Source organism: Aquarana catesbeiana, linkage group LG02, assembly GCF_042186555.1.
Source record: "Aquarana catesbeiana isolate 2022-GZ linkage group LG02, ASM4218655v1, whole genome shotgun sequence".
In the NCBI taxonomy this organism is placed as follows: domain Eukaryota; kingdom Metazoa; phylum Chordata; class Amphibia; order Anura; family Ranidae; genus Aquarana; species Aquarana catesbeiana.
This window is the reverse complement of record NC_133325.1, coordinates 513,757,651-513,777,996: the sequence shown is the minus strand read 5'-3', so window position 1 is coordinate 513,777,996 and position 20,346 is coordinate 513,757,651. Positions and strand designations below refer to the sequence as shown.

Below are 20,346 nucleotides of genomic sequence, written 5' to 3'. Positions count from 1 at the left end.
GGCATACATGCACCATTTATATATGCCGAAGCATGGGGGCATCCTCCCGCAAAAGGCAGGAGCAAATTGCTCCTCCACCCACTGCTGCCCCCACGCTTCGGCATATATGCTGAAGTATGTAACTGTGATGGTGAAATCACCTCCGACAGCGCTGGAGTCCCGGCTTTATATATAGTGGGAGCAAACGCTGTTGCTGTCAAGATAAATAAATCCGCTCTGCAGCTATATGGCGTACCTGAAAACAATAAAATGGTTACCAACAAAACATAGTAAACAGTAAAGTATAAAAAAATTGCATATCTGAAAAGCAAACATGGTAAAACATAACAACAATAAAACATTGCAGAATAGAATGCAGTAAAAAAGAGCAGAACAATAGAGAGAGAGAGAACAATAAAACAGCAACTATTTTTGTTTTTTTTATTTTATATTTTTTTGTGTTTTTATTTTTTTTATTTTTTTACACTTTTTTTAGTAACTTTTAACTTTTTTAACTGGTACCAGGTTTGGGTCTCTCAAAATGCAATGGCATCTTTGGAGACCCTGTGAAAGTGTGTCCTAGTCTGTGCAGTGCTGTACCCTACGCTAATACTCAACTAGTGTATGGTAGCGTTCAAAACATTCACCCATGCAAAGACCAGGATTGCCAGGACAGGAGGGACAATAACACCGGGTGTCACGCCTAAATCCACGCTTGCTGCAGACACAACATCTTTTTTGGGGGGCTTTTTGGGTAGGGGTACTCGGGAGGGCATAAGGAAAATGCCTCTCACGCAGCCGGCTTACTGCATTTGGTTGGGGATGGTGAGGTGGAGCACCGTCTGGATACAGAAGGGCTCTGACGATCTCTTCCTGGAATTTAAGGAAGGATCCAGTCTGTCCTGAAGCTCTGTATAGCACATGAGCGTTCAGCAAAGCCAATTGAAATAAATAAACAGACACTTTTTTGTACCAGCGTCTGGCCTTATGGGCAACTAGGTACGGCGCCAACAACTGGTCGTTGAGGTCCACCCCTCCCATATTTTGGTTGTATTCGTGGGCACAGAGGGGTTTCTCCACAACACCAGTCGCCGTAGTAATTTGGGTCGTCGTGTCTGCATGAAGGGAGGTGAGAACGTAAACATTCTTCATATCCCTCCACTTCATAGCGAGCAAGTTATTACACTTCAAGCAGGCTATCTCCCCCAGCCTAAGATGGGAATCTACAAGCCGCTGGGGAAAGCCCCGGCGATTAGGTCGCACGGTGCCACATGCTCCAATCTGCTGATCAAACAAGTGACTAAAAAGTGGCACACTCGTGTAATAATTGTCCACGTACAAGTGGTACCCCTTTCCGAATAAGGGTGACACCAAGTCCCACACAATCTTGCCAGCACTTCCTATGTAGTCAGGGCAGTTTGTCAGCTCCACGTGACTATCTTTGCCCTCGTAAACCATAAAACTACATGTATAGCCTGTGGCCCTGTCACAGAGCTTATACATCTTGACCCCGTATCTGGCATGCTTGCTGGGAAGGTACTGTTTGAATGACAAGCGGCCAGAAAATTTAATCAGGGACTCATTAATGCAGACAACTTGATGGGGAGTAAACAAGTCTGCAAAACGTTGGTTGAAGTGGTTTACGAGGGGCCGAATTTTGTAGAGCCGATCGTATCCAGGGTCTCCACAAGGACGACAGAGTTCATTGTCATTGAAGTGCATGAACCGCAAAATCTGCTCGTATCGTGCCCTGGCCATGGAGGCAGAGAACACGGGCGCATGGTAAATTGGGTCAGTGGACCAATATGACCGCAACTCACTCTGTTTATTCAAGCCCATGTTGAGGGAAAGGCCCAGAAAGATCTTAAATTCGGTGACCGTAATTGGTCTCCAATCTCTGGCAAGGGAGGACTGGGGATTAGCGGTGATGTGTTGACCAGCGTATAAATTGTTTTGTTCCACAATAGATCTATAGAGATCTTCGGTGAAAAACAGCGAATAAAAATCCAGTGGTGTAAAATCAACTGTTTCCACCTGAATTCCGGGTTGGCCAGTGAATGGGGGAAGTACGGGTGCTGCAGAAGTGGTGAGTTCCCAATTCAGATTGGTGAATGCAACAGGAAGGGCACTATGGGCACGACGGGCCTGTCTTTGTCTTCTTGGTGGCAGTGGGACACTACTTGTGTTTGCCACCTCGCCAGCTTGAACTGCACTTATGGGACTCGCCACGTCACCACGTGATACTGCAGTGCTGGATGTAAGACCAGGGTGTACTAGGCCGCTGGTGCTTGCCAGTTCACCAGAAGGAATAGCGGCACTAGTACTGCTCTGCTCCATACGAGAGCCCTGCGGTTCTTGCACTTCAAGGACAGAAGAAGAAGATTGGGGTCTGGTACGCCTGACCTTAGCAGAGACCACAACTCCGTCGTCAGAGCTATCTGTCATGGAGCCGCTGTCCTCTACAGGATCGTATTCTGAGCCTGAATCTGACAGATGAGTGACTTCCTCTTCACTATCTCTCATGCTCAGAAACGTGTAGGCCTCTTCACTAGTGTACCTTCGATTTGCCATTTTGGGCTCTAAATTTAGGGGTACACTAGTGAGACTCACAGGCAAAAAAGCTCCTGGCTCTCAGCGACTGTATCAAAACGCTACCAAAAAACTGTCAGCGATCGCAGGGATCATGCCTGACTCTGCGAATGCTGCAGTTATGTGTGCTTAGTGTTTTGTAAGTGTCAGTGATCGATCGATACTGCACTTGGGTGGGCTGGGCAGGGATGGGCCGAGGGGCAAAACGCAGGTGCTAGCAGGTATCTGGGCTGATCCCGCTAACACTGCGTTTTTGGGAACCCTAAACTGCTGGGGAGTATAGATCTGATCGGATCAGATATCGATCCGTTCAGATACTATAGCACTAAGGGAGGTGTATGCTGCGTTCGTGGGTGTTAGCGGTACTGGCGCTAACCTGACGCTGCCTGGGGCGATGCAGACCTTATCTGACCCTAAAAACTTAACTTATTTCACTGCTGGGCTATTAGGGGGTTAAACCTTTATAAGGTAATAAACGGCGGGTGCCCTAAAACTATAAAAAAAAACTTAACTAACCAGCGTCACCCGTAACACTTATACGGTGATCGCTGGTGAAAGGGTTAACTAGGGGGCAATCAGGGGGTTAAAACCTTTAGTAGGTAGTATATGGGGGTCCCTGTCGCTATAAAACACCGACAGCGAACCTATATACTTACCTCCCTAACTAGCGTCACCTGTGTCACTAATACAGCGATCAGAAAAACGATCGCTTAGCGACACTGGCGACGGGGGGTGATCAAGGGGTTAACCTTTATTAGGGGGGGTTAGGGGGGTACCCTGGACCTAAAGGGGGGTACCCTAGACCTAAAGGGGGCTAACCTAACTGCCCTAACACTCATAACTGTCACAAACTGACACCAATGCAAAAAAAAACCTGCTATTGGTGTCAGTGTGACAGGGGGTACAGGGGGGTGATCGGGGGGTGATGGTCGGTGAAAAGTGTGCCTGGCGTGTTCTACTGTTAGTGTAGTGTTGGTGTAACTTACATTGATGTCTTCTCTCCTCGGCGCCGGGTCGAAAAGACCGGCTCGAGGAGGGATGACATCACTTCCTCTCCCTCTGTTTACATTACAGAGGGAAAGGAAGCTTTTCATTCGCCGGGAGCGATCGGGAGGGGGTGGCCACGAATGGATGGCCTCCCCCTCACCTCTCATCGCCCAGGAAGAAATGGCGACAGCCTCGGGCACCGGGGGGGGGGTCCGATCGTATATGTACATGATTCTGCCTGTCCGTGCCACCTTGTAGACGTATATCGGCGTGAGGCGGTCGTCAAGTGGTTAAAATCCATACCAGACCTGAGGGGCCTGGTATGGACTGGGGGGGGACCCCACGCCCTTTTTTTTCATTGATTTTTCATCTATACAGCCACAAGCAAGTTTGAATTACATTTTTTCCTTTAGAAATTTCATTATTGCTGCGGCACTGTTCTACACATCATACAGATGCATCACTTTACAGGCAGACTAAAGGGACCCCCCCAGGCATGATATTTAAAGGAATATTTCATGTTTATTGTTCCACTTTGAGCATTATTAAAATCACTGCTCCTGAAAAAACGCTTGTTTTAAAAACTTTTTTTTGCATTGATACATGTCCCCTGGGGCTATACCTGGGTCACCATACACTTTGTATGACAATAACTTGCATATAAGCCTTTAAAATTAGCACTTTTGATTTTTTCATGTTGGTGTCCCATAGACTTTAATAGGGTTCGCATGTTTGCTCAAACTTTTTGCCTGTTCGCATGTTCTGGTGTGAACCGAACTGGGGGTGTTTGGCCCATCTCTACAAAGTTAGCAAATTTGGTTGCTTAAACACAGAGCTTGCCTTTCTTTTCTGTGAGCCCTTAGCATGCTCCCTAACTGCAAAAGAACACAAGAATATAATCAAAATTCTGTGGGCACACACATACCCTGGTGCTAGTATATGTAAATTATATACAGTCACCACCATCGCGAAAAATTATGGGGAGAAACCATTTCAGATATAGTCTTATCCAGTGTAGTTAAATATCTTCATCATCCAAAGAATTATCAGCATTTGAATGATTCTTAAAGAGTAATTCCACCCCTCACCAAAAAATTTGAAGTCAACAGCTACAAATACTTAATATAAGGACACTTACCTGTCCAGGGAGCCCAGTCGATTTTCTGATCCGCTCTTGGGTGCGATTGCAAACAGCCTGCTCTGTGCTGCACCCCTCCCTCGCTGCACAAAGCAGGCTGTTTGCAATCTGAAACCCTCCCTCTGGAATGAACTTCCTTAAACCAAAATGAAATAAAATAAAGATTGCCCATTGGATGGAGCAACCCTGTATGTTTTTGGCCCTTCATTGAGAAGCTGTGGTGTGTGCTGCTTACCATTGATTGTCAGGCTACTTACAAGCTTTCCAAAGCTTGCCATCTGGTAAGCGTTTAGCACATACGGTGGTGGATCTGCTCACAAATCGCTATTGGTGTGACCGATTTACCTCGCCTTTTATTTGTTTGGATGGGTTTTTCCACTGAGTTTTCATTGTTTCCACATTTTCACTGTTGGGACTAATTTTTATCACCCTTTTATGTTATTACCACCCTTTTTATGTCATTTTTTTGGCACTTATATTGTTTATTATTGTTAATTTTGGTACATCATGGACTCTTGATCCTTATTTATTTGTACTAATTTTTATACACTATATTCACTTTTTGTAGCGCTGCTCGCGTTTTTATAGTTACTGTTTGATTTGTGTATATCTCACATTTTTGAGCTGCAGCTGTTTTGTATTATTTCTTATACATCTATTACCTGAAGCTGTGGTCTTAGAAACTCACCTGTTGTGGTCACTATTTCGCCCACTTCATAAACCTCTCCTTCCTCCACATCTTCTGGTTGTGGTGTGGGGATTTGCTTTTCTTTAGGAGGTGGGGGGTCCCTGGTGTCCTCAGATGTCCCAAGTCTTTTCTCCCCTATGTGAATAAAAAAAAAAGTATACTTAGCACACAGATATTTGAGGCGAGAAATAGTAATATAAAACATTGCTTGGAAGTGTCGTACAATTGTCTTTTTTGGCAGAGTTCCAAGCTGAAGACATTATTTTTTTCCATTTGTAAAGCTAGAATACTTACCTTTTTTGTACAATTTTCACACATGGAGACACCCCTAGTATCCACTGGAGCACCTGTGTGAGACACCCTAAAAAGTTTGTTCTGGTGTCCCACACTAGTGCTCCTGCGTCCAAATGTGTAAACAGCTGCTGAGTGTCCCCTTCTTACACTGAATCAAGTTTGCATTTCATTCTAGCAAAAACCCATCTAGACAACAATGTCATAAACTTCTTCTAATGCAAAAAGGGCTGGAACAAATGTAGTTAACCTGTATCTGCCAAAAACATTGTATTAGTGGGCGAACAAACGATGTTTACTACGAACGATTACTGTGCCCACGAACCCTGAAAGTTGCCATTTTAAACTGTACAACAGTAAAGAAAAAGCATATGGAGCAGCATGCAAGTAATAATAATAAGAACACACGACAACTACTTACTTTTTTGAAGAACTCTCTTGATCTTTCTGTACTGATCCTGCGCCCTCAATTTCAGGTCTGACCAGCATTTCCTCAATTGATCCTTGGATCGTCGTCCCCCAAAATTCCTGTGCAGACTTCTCACAACTTTAGCCATGATCTTGGCCTTTCTGACATTTGGGTTTGGGTAAGGTTCATGCTTCCCATCATAGTCGGCCCTCTTCAAGATGTCCACCATCTCTATCAAGGACATATTTGAGGCCTTAAATCTTCTCTGGGATCGGGACGTTCATGGCTCCGGCCTTTCGTCGTTGCTGCTCTCCTCTGCATGCACTTGCTCTTTCTCCGCCATGTGCTCTCCCACTGCGCCAAAAGACAAGGGGCGGGGAATAGACTAGAAAGAACGTCAGTGGCGGGCGTAGTTTTATGCATGCGCAGTGTATATAAAGTGTAACACGCTTGCGTCATGTGTACGATCTGTGAGAGGAGGAAGGAGTATCGGAAGCGCTGATCGTTAGAACGAAGGTACAATTTTAACTTGGTGCATCAGTGGCTTATACTGCTTATTGATTGAGGCCTATATTGGGACACGATTAGGAGAGTTTAGCCTGACATTAGGGTTTGTCTTGTTCTAAGAGGAAGGCAGCGCTGGATCAATTGCTGGAATTTGTGAAGCCGGTGATCCCCGCGGCAGACATCCCCTATTTGAAGGCCCTAATTGGTGGCATGAGGAGCACTTATAATAGGAGTGCAAGAAGGTCCAGGATTCCCAGAGATCAGGAGCTGCAGCAGAGGACATTTATGTACTCAGGCTGTGGTACTATGACAGACTGCATTTTCTGGCAGGCCAGACTGAACCCAGGCCAGCACTCTCCAGTCTTTCTTCAAGGCTCCCTTCTACCTCAGCTGAGGCTTCTGACGTCCTGGGCCTTCCAGCCAGGAAGAAGTGGAGGAGCCCAGCTTGAGCCAGGTATAGCATTATTCAACATATTTCTAGTCAAATAATTAATGATGTTAACTAGATGTTATTATTGATCAGTAATTTCTGATTTTACAAAGTATTTTACATATCAATAGACAGTAGTGGCCACAAATGATTGGGACAAGAATGAAAAATGAATTGTGAAAATTGTGTGTGATTGATGAGCCAAAATCTAAAACTATGTCCCCTTTTCATACACAGGAAAGTCTCAGCCAGGAGGAGGCTATGGAATGTGGCAGCCAGGAGGTGGCGGGGGTAAGTGGCAGCCAGGAGGTGGCCGGGCCCAGTAGCCTGCCCGAATCCCAGGTCCCTCCCCTCCATCTTCCAAAAAAAAGTCCCAGGAAGAGGAGTAAACTGGAGGAGGCAGCACTTGGCCTATTTCGGAAGGCTACTGCGGCCCTCAGAACCCCCCCCCCAATAATCAGGACGACTATGCCTACATGGCAGCCTGCAAAATGCAGGTAATGGAGGAGGGCCAACGCCTCTTATGTGAGGAAGTTATCTTACAAGCCCTAAATAAGGGGTTGAGGGGCGAACTCACAAGCCAATGCCACGTTTGTGAGTTCAACCATGGTCCTCCTCCTCCTCCTCCTGCCACAACTACAACACCAGAGCCACAGCCTGGAAGCAAGCATGGAAGGAAGCGTGGAAGGAAGACAAGAAAGTAATAACCTGGGTTCAGTCTGGTCTGACAAGATGCAGGCTGTTGTAAGACCACAGCCTGGGGACAGATATGTCATCTGCTGCTGTTCCTGATCTCTTGTAGTCCTGGACTGGATTGTGCTCACTATTATAAGGACTCCTCAGGTCACCAATTTTGACTAAAATAATTGATGTCTGCCCTGGGGTACAAAGGCTTCGCAAATTTCACCAGTTTCTCCAGCGTTGCCTTCCTCTTTATTTTGTTATGACCCATAATACATGGCTATTTATTTTTCACAAATACTTGCCTATGTGTTTTACTTCAAAAAAGACAGTTTGTTTGTGAGTAGGCAGGTACATTTCAAAAATACAATGTCAAATTAACAAGGGACACCAACACCAACCTCAACCTCCTTAAGGTTAAAAAATACAAGATAATAATGGTGTTGTGGTAACTTGACACAAAACGAGAAAAAATTATAGAGTTCACTATAAAAAAAAAAAAAAATAGGAGGTCTGGATAAAAAACCAAACAAAAAAAACAATTATTCATGAGATCACGAGAAATAATATAGAAATTAGGTTGTCAGAACTCTGTGTGAATATCAGCAGCAAAACAACTTCATTATTCTAGCATTATAAACAAGAAGAGAATGCGCTGCATTAAAACGCTAGTTTTACCAGAAGGTCTCGTCTTCCGTCTCATGCTTGATTCAGAGCATGCGTGGAACTTTGTGCATCAGAATTGTGTACACATAATCGGAATTTACGAGAACGGATTTTGTTGTTGGGAAATTTGAGACACAGATCTCAAATTTTTGTTTGTCAGAAATTCCGATGGAAAATGTCTGATGGAGCCTACACACATTCGGAATTTCCGACAACAAGCTCCCATCGAACATTTGTTGTTGGAAAATCCGATCTTGTGTACGTGGCATTAGAGTAAAAAGGTGACAGGGGAGGGGCCTCCAACTGACTGACAGCCTCAGCTCTATGCTGTGTGAAGGGGGTGTTGTCCCTTCAATCCAATCAGCTCTCAGTGCTTTTCTTACTGAGCTCTGCAGAGTGTAACTTCAGCTCTCCGTCCCCTTTTTCCTGAACGTTCAGACAAACTTTATAATTCAGCACTTTGAACGAAGACTGCAGATAAATAGGTACAACGTATGTAGGAGGGTTTGGTTCATCTCTGTGTACCACCTGACGCCAGTCACTTCACTGGGTATATGTAAGGGTTTACAACCACTTTTAAAAAAAAGCATGGCCGCTAGGTACGGGAGGTACAGGCAGACAAGGGACTGAGAGTCGTCAGGATCCTAGATCCTTACAGGCTGCAGTCAAGATCTTTTTCAACTATTCAACAGTCACTGGTTTTGTATTATATAAACCACTTTTATATGGGTGCTAATTCATTTATTGTTACTGTATTACTTCAATTGGGAATTTTTTGTGCTTGTGTCAGTATTTTGGGAGGTTAAACTGTTATGTTCTTAGAACCACCTTTTTGCGGGATTTTAGCACGGGGGTGGTAAAGAAGTGAAGGTAATAGGAGGGCATTGCTCATAGTGCAATAATTGATTTAAAGTGCACCTGTGCCCAACAGAAATCCTTTAAAGGAATAGTTCTCTCTTTGGGAGCAATCTCAAACTTGCCAAGGTTCTCCATTTTATATTAACATAGTGACAGAATATCTGTCAGTTGGTTGCTTAGCATTAAAGACAACTTGCCATGTTTGCTGTTGTGACAGCAGCATACAATTTCAGTCCCTCCTCCCCCTTCTTCACAGATCAGATCTTAACCTGGAATTTATGTTGAAATTAATCATTAATCAATAATATACATGTTTTTTCATTGAAGTGTGTTGTGGTAAAAGGTGGTAAAACTACTCCCCCCTATCGCCACACACTCCTGTCACTTCTCCATCCTGGCTCTGGAAAGCCCTGTCACTTTAGTCTCAACTTGTCCCCATGCACCTTGCATTTTAGAGAGTTGTAACAGGATTAGGGGTCCCTATTGGAAGATTTTCTCTCACAGGTTGTTCTGGTAAAATTCAAAAATTTTGGATTTTCCTTCTCCATCTGTCTCAGTGACAGTGGTTGCCCATTGTATCCAAAACTAAAGAAACACTTTTGCCTTTACATACACATTAAATAAAAGTTAAAAATGTGTGTGGGCATAGGTGCTCTTTAAATCAGACACAGCCAGGCAACAAGCATTTTGAAAAATAGGTCTGCAATATCAGTTGGCATACTTCCCTCACTTTAATTTACACATCAGCCATCTGTAAGATGCTATATAAAATGTTGCATAAATTGTGGTATTAGATGTGTATTTTTCTCACAGGTTGCATTCCTACTGCAAGAATATATGGACAATTACACATACCTGTTTTGAAATATAACTTTAAACACCTTTTCTGTACAACCGAGACTATAAAAGTAATATATGCATATAAGAACATGTTTGTTTGTTGTAAGGTAATATTAGGCATTATCTAAAATGTTATATGTGATTATCTAAAATGTTATATTTGATTTTAGCAGATGGCTGCAGTTTTCTGCCTCGACTGGATTATGCACAGCCTAGAGGTTCATTCCTTTCTCAAACTACATTCTCTAAGGGATTAAAAGTGTATTACGATTGCCAACCTGGATATTCACGTGTTCCTGGAGGTAGAAATTTTGCAACATGTTTGCAAGATGGCACATGGTCAACTCTTGGGATCTTTTGTAGACGTAAGTTTTAGATTTTATTTTTAAAGTTTTCAATTGAATAAAAATCCTAAAATTATTTTGAAGCATGTTCTTTGCTGGGGAAAAAAAATATTTTCTCCGCTGTTTTCTTTTTCATTAACAAGACCACTAACTTTTTGATATATACAGCTCATTGGTTTGGGCACCTTTTTGCAGCAGCAGGTAATCATGGACATTATAGAAACAGACATACCTTTTGTAGTTCTGTATCCTCAAAAAGTAAAAAAAAAAGTTTTCTTTCTCATACATCACAGAACACAAGCATAGTCATAGTTGACTAGATTATGTGCAGCTACATTCAGGTGATTGAACACTGGCAAATCAGAGCAATATAAACCCACATATACCACCTCCCACTAACCCACTCCCAGCAATCCTTAGACCCTAGGTCAAGGGTGTCAAACTCAACTTTATTGTGGGCCGCATCAGCACCATAATTGTCTTCAAAAGGGCCGGCTGTATCTGTAAGACTAGATGTCCAGTGCATCCCCTCCCCTTACATTAGATGTCAAGAGCCACCCAACCATCAGAAGTTGAGTCCCCTACTCTCCCTAACATCACAATGCACCCCCTTTCCTTATGCTGCTGCTGGGAAGAAGCTGGATGCATTGCTTAAAATCAGAAAGTAGGGATCTGGAGGAGGACCAGAGGAGGCTGGAGCTTTCCTGCAGCTGCAGGAGAGGTGTGAGGGCCAGATGAAATGGCCTGGAGTGCCGGATTCGGCCTGCGGGCCTTGTGTTTGACATCTGTGCCCTAGGTGATCGATGTCTCTCACTCCCCTGGTCTCTCACTCCCCCTCTTACTGGTTTCTTCTAGATGTTTCCTGAGTAGTTTTCTTCTTCCGGTACCAGCATCTAGGACTGATGGCTCAGCTTTTGGATTGCTGTCCTAGGTACACCTTTGGGGCTGTACCCAGACCTATTGGACGGAATATGCAGGCCTGTTATGTTGCTTTAGGCACTGGGCCCTGCGTTTGGCGCTCCTCCAAGGCACATGGTGCAACACCTGGAATTAGCCACATAGTGCCATACAGGTTCATGGCAGTGGCAATCCACACAGGTGTAACCCAGGTCAAAAAAGATGAAGCCAAGATGGGGCTTGTTGTAACTAACTCTGAGCTTTTTGCTCAGAGTCTGAGCTTTTTGCCCTTGACTGAGACCAGTATTCTGTGCTCTAACCCTGGAGCCCAGGCTGTGACAGTTTAAACTTGTTGCAGCCATAGACAGGAGCGCCAGCTTGGACTTCTTTTCAGTTTGAATTTAGATCTTTTTGTTTTTTAGGTACTATTTCCCTGCAGTTCTCTCCCACCGCCATGAGGAACCACTGTGGCACAATATTAGTCTCCCAAACACTGTGTACAGGCTTTTCTTTTTTACCTTTGTGGTGTGATGTTAACTGCTTTTCTCCCTCCCTCTGCTGCAACACTGTGATCTTTGGACGCTACAGTGGCTGAGAGTGCCAACAGGCGGGACAACTGGCAACAAATTTGGCCGATCACCGTTAAAGTCTATAGGACACAAACATAAAAGATCAAAAGTGCTCATTTTAAAGGCTTATATGCAAGTTATTGTCAAAAAAAGTGTTTGGGGACCCGGGTCCTGCCCGGCCGTTTTTTCGGGAGCAGTGATTTTAATAATGCTTAAAGTGAAACAATAAAAATGAAATATTCCTTTAAATATCGTGCCTGGGGGGTGTCTATAGTGTGTCTGTAAAGTGGCGCAGTTTTCTCATGTTTAGAACAGTACCGCCCTTAATTTCCATACCAGGCCCTTCAGGTCTGGTATGGAAATTAAGGGGAACCCTGTGCCAAATTAAAAAAATGGGGTAGGGGTCCCGCCAAAATCCATACCAGACCCTTACTGTTTTTATTTCTTTGACACTTTTTTTGGTGAATGGGTAGGGGTACAATGTACCCTATACTCATTCACATGGGGGGGCTGGGATCTGGGGGCCCCCTTGTAAAAGGGAGCTTCCAGATTCTGATAAGCCCCCTGCCCACAGACCTCCACAACCACTGGCCAGGGTTGTACGGAAGAGGCCCTTGTCCCCATCAACATGGGGACAAGGTGCTTTGGGGTGGAGGCAGAGCCCCCCATGTTAAGGGCATGTGACCTGGTACAGTTCAGGAGGGGGGGCACTCACTCGTCCACCTTTCCTGCCCTGCCAGGCTGTGTGCTAGGATGAGGGTCTGGTATGAATTTTGGGTGGGCCCCACGCTGTTTAAAAAAAAAAATTGTATTGCTAGGTGCCAGCAATAGCTTGCAGCCGCGAAGTACATATAAATGCATTTTTTTATTTTTTTTTAGAATTGTCAGTTTTGCTGCGGCAAGTTCTATAAACTCTACAGTTGCGCCACTTTACAGGCAAACTAGGGTGGGCCCCCCAGGCACTATAGTTAAAGGAATTTTTCATTTTTATTGTTTCACTTTAAGCATCATTAACGTCACTGCTCCTTTAAAAATGATTGTTTGTAAAGAAAACTTTTGCATTGATACATGTCCCCTAGGGCAGTACCCAGGCCCCCATGCCCTTTTTAAGACAAATAACTTGCATATAAGCCTTCAAAATGGGAACTTTTCAAGGTCCGATCCCATGCTGTAGACTTCAATGGGGTTCGGTGTTCAGGTCTGAACTTTTTCTGATGTTCAGCTGTCCTGGTGCGAAACGGACCACGGGGTGTTCGGCTCATTTCATAGTTACATAGTTGGTAAGGTTGAAAAAAGTCCAAAACTGTGTGTGTGAGCTTTTATGTCAATATTACATTGTATATCCCTGTATGTTGTGGTCATTTTAGGTGCCTATCTAATAGTTTTTTTTAAATGATCTATGCTCCCTGCTGAAACATAGTTACATAGTAGGTGAAGTTGAAAAAAGACACAAGTCCATCAAGTCTAACCTATATGTGATTATGTGTCAGTATTACATTGTATATCCCTGTATGTTGCGGTCATTCAGGTGCTTATCTAATAGTTTCTTGAAGCTATCGATGCTCCCCGCTGAGACCACCGCCTGTGGAAGGGAATTCCACATCCTTGCTGCTCTTACAGTAAAGAACCCTCTACGTAGTTTAAGGTTAAACCTCTTTTCTTCTAATTATAGTTTAAGGTTAAACCTCTTTTCTTCTAATTTTGATGAGTGGCCACGAGTCTTGTTAAACTGTCTTCTGCGAAAAAGTTTTATTTCTATTGTGGGGTCACTAGTACGGTATTTGTATATTTAGATCATATCCCCTCTCAAGCGTCTCTTCTCCAGAGAGAATAAGTTCAATGCTCGCAACCTTTCCTCATAACTAAGATCCTCCAGACCCTTTATTAGCTTTGTTGCCCTTCTTTGTACTCACTCCATTTCCAGTACATCCTTCCTGAGGACTGGTGCCCAGAACTGGACAGCATACTCCAGGTGCGGCTGGACCAGAGTCTTGTAGAGTGGGAGAATTATCGTTCTATCCCCTTTTTAATGCATGCCAATATTCTCTTTGCTTTGTTGGCAGCAGCTTGGCATTGCATGCCATTGCTGAGCCTATCATCTACTAGGACCCCCAAGTCCTTTTCCATCCTATATTCCCCCAGAGGTTCTCCCCCCAGTGTATAGCTTGCATTCATATTTTTGCCACCCAAATGCATTATTTTACATTTTTCTATATTGAACCTCATTTGCCATGTAGTTGCCCACCCCACTGCTTGTGGAAGAGAATTCCACGTTCTTACCGTAAAGAACCCTCTACACAGTTTCCAGTTAAATCGCTTTTCCTCTAAAATTTCAGTAAATGGCAGTGAGTCTTTTTAAATGCCCTTATCCCTATTGTGGGGTCTCCAGTACGGTATTTGTACTTTGAAATCCTATCCCCTCTTAAGCGTCTCTTCTCCAGAGATAATTAAGTTCAGTGCTTGTAATCTTTCCTCATAACTAAGATCCTCCAGTCCCTTTATTAGCTTTGTTGTCCTTCTCCATACTCTCTCCATTTCTAGCACATCCTTCCTGAGGACTGGAGCCCAGAACTGGACGGCATACTCCAGGTGCGGGCCAGACCAGAGTCTTGTAGAATGGGAGAATTATCGTTTTATCTCTGGAGTTGATTCACTTTTTAATGCATGCCAATATTCTATTGGCTTTGCTTGCAGCAGCTTGCTGAGCCTGTCATCTACTAGGACCCCCAGGTCCTTTTCCATCCTAGATTCCCCCAGAGGTTCTCACTAATTTTTCTACATTAAACCTCATTTGCCATATAGTTGCCCACCCCACTAATTTGTTCAGATCTTTTTGCAAGGTTTGCACATCCTGCGGAGAAGCTATTGCCCTGCTTAGCTTAGTACAGTTGCAAATACTGAGATTGTGCTGTTTATCCTATCCTCCAGATCATTTATGAATGAATTAAATAGGATTGGTCCCAGGAGAGAACCCATTTATCTCTACCCTCTGAACTCACCCTTGTAGCCAGTTTTCAATCCAGGTCCTCACTCTTTCTGGTCCATGTTGACAGTCCTTAGCTTGTACAATAAACGTCTGTTGGGAACTGTTTCAAATGCCTTTGCAAAATCCAGATACACTACGTCTACGGGCCTTCCTTCATCTGGATGGAGGCTCACATCCTCATAGAAGGTTAATAGATTTTTTTTCCAAGAACGATTTTTCATGAATCCATGCTGATTACTGCTAATGAGACCGTTTTCATTACTAAAATCTCATATATAGTCCCTTATCATCCCTTCCAAGAGCATGCATACTATTGATGTTAAGCTAACTGGTCTGTAGTTCCCAGGGATATATCTTGTTCCTTTTTTAAGGATTGGTGCTACATTGGTTTTTCTCCAATCAGCTGGTACCATACCAGTCAGTAGACTGTTCGTAAAAATTAGGAACAACAGTCTGGCAATTACTTTACTGAGTTCCTTACTGGCCCTCGGGTTCAAGGCCTCTGGTCCCAGTAACTTATTTATGTTAAGTTTTTCAAGTCTGTTTCTGATTTTATCCTCTGTTAACCATGAGGTTCCTTCCTGTGATGTGTCATGAGGATAAACATTACAGTTTTGATTACTGAAGCCCCACGTTTCCCTCGTGAATACTGAGGAGAAGAATACATCCAAAACCTTCCCCATCTCTCCATCCTTTGTAACTAGAATCCCTTCATCATTCTTTATGGGGCCAATATGATCTGTCCTCCCTCTTTTACTATTTATGTACTTAAAGAATTTCTTGGGATTTTTTTTTTTTACTCTCCTCCGCTATGTGCCTTTCGTGTTCTATTTTAACCACCCTGATTACTACACCCTTACATTTCTCTAATTCTCACATTCAGGAGTCCGTGTTGGATCCAACTCACCGCCTAATGTACATTATTGGGGTTGGTCCTGGACATGAACCAGGCTCTAGTCTTTCTTCCTCTGGATTAGATTCCATTGGATCAGAATTCAGAAGGCATTCCTCGTTTCATTTTTGCATGTGGGCACTGGAGCTGCTGGTACCCCCTTTCAAGGCTGCTGCGACTAAGCATTCAAGCTGCTTGGGACAACCAGATTTAGTCTATGGATCACTCTATGCACTTGTCATCCAAAGGAAGACTATTCCTAGCGTTGTGAATCTCCAAGCCTGGTGTTGGAGTCTGGACAGTCATTTGCTCCAATAGCTTGGGAGGTGCCCTGTTGGGCTGGGCTGAGGGTGGAATCCTCTGGGGCCTGACATTAAGCTACTGTACCGTTAGAGTGAATCATGTGCACCAGGTCATCGGGATTTTTTATTTTTTTGTGGGAGGCAACATGATTGATGATGGATTTGCGAGGAACATTTTTGGGGGATTTTTTTTTAGTAAAGGACTTTAAGTGCCTTTTACTTTTAGATTACAATTTACCTTACCTCCAACTTATTAAAGGGGGCTTCCAGATTCTGATAAGCCCACCGCCTGCACAACCAACAGGCTAGGTTGTGGGGACAAGGCCCTTCTCATCAACATGGAACCTCATGCGTTTTTAATTATTTTTTTTGTACGGAAAGCTCCTTAAACGATAAATTCACCTTTTGACAAAAAATAATAAATGCTAATTTTTTTCCAGGTAAAAAAATGCGTATTCATTAATTTTTTTCCTGCAGAAGCCTGTAAAAGCATTGCGCCAGCGATCAGCAGATTGCCATGCAGGACTTCTGCAGACCTGGCAGTGTATGTGCTTGCTTGTACTTCGTATGAGCAAACCGATACACTGCTCACAGCGTGGTGGCAGTTCATTGAGAACTACAAGCCGACAGCCACTAAGGTAGTTTTCCATTCACAGAGGACTGTAGAATGAGTGACATGGAAGACATGGTCAGCTTCCTTTGGTGCAAGCACGGTACCGTATTCTATGGGGCCAGTGCTAGCCTTGCTCTAGCCCAGTCTGGATCTGTATTTGGCCTTGAGCACCATAAAGTGGCCTGAGGCAAAAAGGAAATTCTGGACAGCCGCACTCCAGAATATAGCCTTTATTTGTAAAAAGTCCAAAAGATACAAGCCACAGCAAAAAATGGGACAAACGAGTTGATGAGTTTCACACTTAACAGTGCTTAGTCATAGCTTAGGTGCCTATTTTGGCCTTAACTACTAAGGGGCCTATTTTGGCCTTAACTACTCTTTCCAATGACCACTGGCTTTTGTGTATTGGGTCTTTCATATAGCTCCTTTAAATCGTTGTCTGATGGCTCCATGGAATTTTACCCTTGTTCTTATTAGCCCTTAGGTGGCTGCCTTATGAGCCCACCCCTTTGTCCCCTTTTTCTGACCTTACGCACAAGGCTATTCCTTATCACACTTATCTATACTAAGATGATATCAGGGCTAGTAGTCTTTTTATGCAGGAACTATTCCTGAAGTTGTTCAGGAATAAAGTGGTGTGGAGGCCTAAGGCCTCCCTTTTGTCTGGGTGGTCTCTTCTTTTCACCTAGCCCACAACATTGCCTTATCTTTTTTTCTGTCCTGAAATGTCCCAAGGTGTTTTCTCTCCACTGTTTACGTGGGGTTCATGCTGTAAGAGTTTACATCTAGGCTACTGCTTCCCTTCAGCTATCTGATTGCCTTTTTATTCTTCTTAGGGTTTTCCTGCTTCTCATTCCACCTGTACAGGGCCGGATTGAGAACATCATGGGCCTGGTGCTGAGGATTTTGGTGGGGCTTTTTATAAAAATAAATAAATAAAAATGCAAACAATGTTTTGTTATAACAAATTAAATTAAATAGAGAAAGGGAGGATGAGAGAGGGGTAAGGGAGGGAGGATGAGAGAGAAAGAGAGAGAGAGGACGTGCATGAGCATGCGTGGGAGTGACATCAACGAAGCAGGGCCAAGGCAAGTGACCATTGGCACAGGACCCGGCAGGAAGACCGGGTGAAAATGGAAGCGCTTGGGACCCGCCAGATTGTTTACAGGGGCTCGGTCTGACAGGTAAGTGTACCCTAATGTGCTAATATGCTGTTCATACTTGTAAATTATGGAATTACCTACCTCAGGAGCCTCTAAAAAGTAGTAATGTTAGTGAGGTTTACTACCACTTTAATATCACAGGATCCCAGGAGCCTCTCACGGGGCCCCCTACTGACCCGGTGGCCCTTGGGCAGTGCCCCAGTGCATAGTTGCCAACATTTCAAAAATATTTTTAGGGACACTTTATTTTTCCAGTGGTATATTTAGAGTAGCTGACATCTCCTATGTTCCTCTATACATCACAAGAGTAATCACAAAATTAAATGAGTATAATGGGCAGAACAAATATGAGGACTGAGAAGATTTCCTTTAGTTGAACTAACAAAAGTGTGCCCATTCTAGAGCTAGTAACATTGAGGATAGTCAATATAATTTTAAAGAACTGTTTTTGTGGGTAAGAGGCATAGGGGAGGAGTATGAATGGTATATATGTGCAGGTAAGGGAGGGGAATGTGGAGGGTATAAAAGTGGGCACTATGTACAGGAGAGGAGTGTGGAGGGTATGGCAATGGGCACTATGTACAGGACATGAGATTCCATGGTATGGCAGTGGGCAGTATGCACAGCAGAGGAGTGTGGAGGGTTGACAGTGGGCACTATGTACAAGAGAGGAGTGTGGAGGGTATGCCAGTGGGCAGTATGTACAGGAGAGGAGTGTGGAGGGGATGACAGTGGGCAGAGAGCCATAATTGGCCAAAGGCAGGGTGCCTTTGGCCAATCATGGCTCAGGGGGACTAAGTCCACGTCCCACACTATCTAAGGCTGCCTGCACGTTGGCCCCATTGGCAACAGCACTTGAAAGACCCACTTCAAAGAACAAGGCGGACCTCTCCTTGCTCCTCATCAGCGTGGATCTACAACCCCCACTATACCTCCACTATACTGGAATGAAGGTATAGAAATAGGTGTCCCAAGTACTTGCGGCCAGTCTGTTAGCGGTACACCAACATCGTATTTTAGCAGGCAAATTTCCCTACCCCAGTTGCTAAACCGTCAAAAGAAATTTTATCCCAGCCATCCACATGCTCAGTGTCTGAATGCTAGCTTGGCCAAATTGCTAGCACTGCAACTGCTGCCTTTTCAGCTGGTAGACTCTGCCCCCTTAAGTGAATTTGTGGAATGTGCAGTACCTAAGTGGCAGGTTCCCAAACGCCATTTCTTTTCACGGAAGGCGATTCTGGCTCTCTACCGGCATGTGGAAGGCAATGTCTTGGCCTCGTTGAACAGGGCGGTCAGCAGTAAGGTGCATATTACTGCTGATTCATAGTCCAGCAGGCATGGACAGGGACGTTGCCTTTCTTTCACGGCGCACTGGGTAACTCTGCTGACAGCTGGGAAGGATGCAGGACAGGGTTCAGTATTGTTGGAGCTTGTTCCGCCACCATGCCTACAAAATGCTAGTGGTGATTCTGCCACAGCTCTCTCCTCCACCCTCTCCTCTTCTTCCTCTATGGCCTCTTCTTCTGCAGATTTCTCCTCTGAATCAGCGGTGCTCTGTAGGCCTTCAAGGGGCTATGCAAGCACTCAGGCAAAAAGATGCCATGCGGTGTTGAGTTGGTCTGCTTAGGGGATAAGAGCCACACTGGGGCAGAGATTCTGTCAGCTCTGCAGGGGCAGGCTCAGAGGTGGTTGACGCCATGCCAGGTTCAGCCAGGAATGGTTGTATGGCACCAACCTCCCCTCCGCCCTCCCACAGGGACACTTGACCCATGTTCCCGTTTGGCTCACATCCTGAATTTGGTGGTGCAACGGTTCTTGAGCAGGTACCCGAGCTTACAGGATCTCCTGAAGCAGGCCAAGAAAGTCTGTGGTCATTTCCGCCGGTCACATAATGCCAGTGCTTGGCTGGCTGACATTCAAAAAGAATGCAACCTGCCCAAGAACTGCCTCATTTGTGACATGCCCACCAGGTGGAACTCAACATTGGCAATGCTGCAGCGGCTGCACAAGCAGCAGAGGGCCATCAATGAGTACCTGTGTGAGTATGGCACCAGGACAGGGTCAGGAGAGCTTGTTTTTTTTTCGCCAAGCCAATGGCTACTGATCAAGGATGCATGCACTGTCCTGTCACCATTTGAGGAGGCCACAAGGATGGTTAGCAGTGACAGTGCATGCATCAGTGATACTGTCCCTCTTGTCTTCCTGTTGGAGCACACGCTTCATGGAATAATGGACAGGGCACTTGAGGCAGAACAGCGGGAGGAAGAGAAGGATTTCCTTACCTCTCAAGGCCCCCTTTATCCAGATAATAAATAGTGAATACCGCGCTGTGAAATTAAAAAAGAAAAAAGGAAACCTACACCCAAAAAGCTGCTGCTATAAGTGAGATACACACCTAATCAGACAAACAATAAATAGCAGCGCTGAATAACCTAAAAATGTACACCAAGAATAGTATACACGTGCAAATATTAATAGCATATACAGGTACATGTATGTGAAACCAGCCCATATACT

At 44.4% G+C, this 20,346-nt stretch overlaps 1 protein-coding gene across 3 annotated transcripts in view; it reads left to right on the top strand.

Moving 5' to 3' along the window:
• Window positions 1-20,346, top strand: part of LOC141128474 (C4b-binding protein alpha chain-like) — a 448,459-nt gene that overhangs the window by 140,184 nt on the left and 287,929 nt on the right. For 2 of the 3 annotated variants that reach the window (XM_073615780.1, XM_073615778.1), the window contains exon 7: window positions 10,234-10,428. In XM_073615780.1, the coding sequence (XP_073471881.1) occupies window positions 10,234-10,428 (195 nt within the window). The remainder of the gene's footprint in view (window positions 1-10,233; window positions 10,429-20,346) is intronic. The other variant, XM_073615779.1, reaches the window with a different exon arrangement.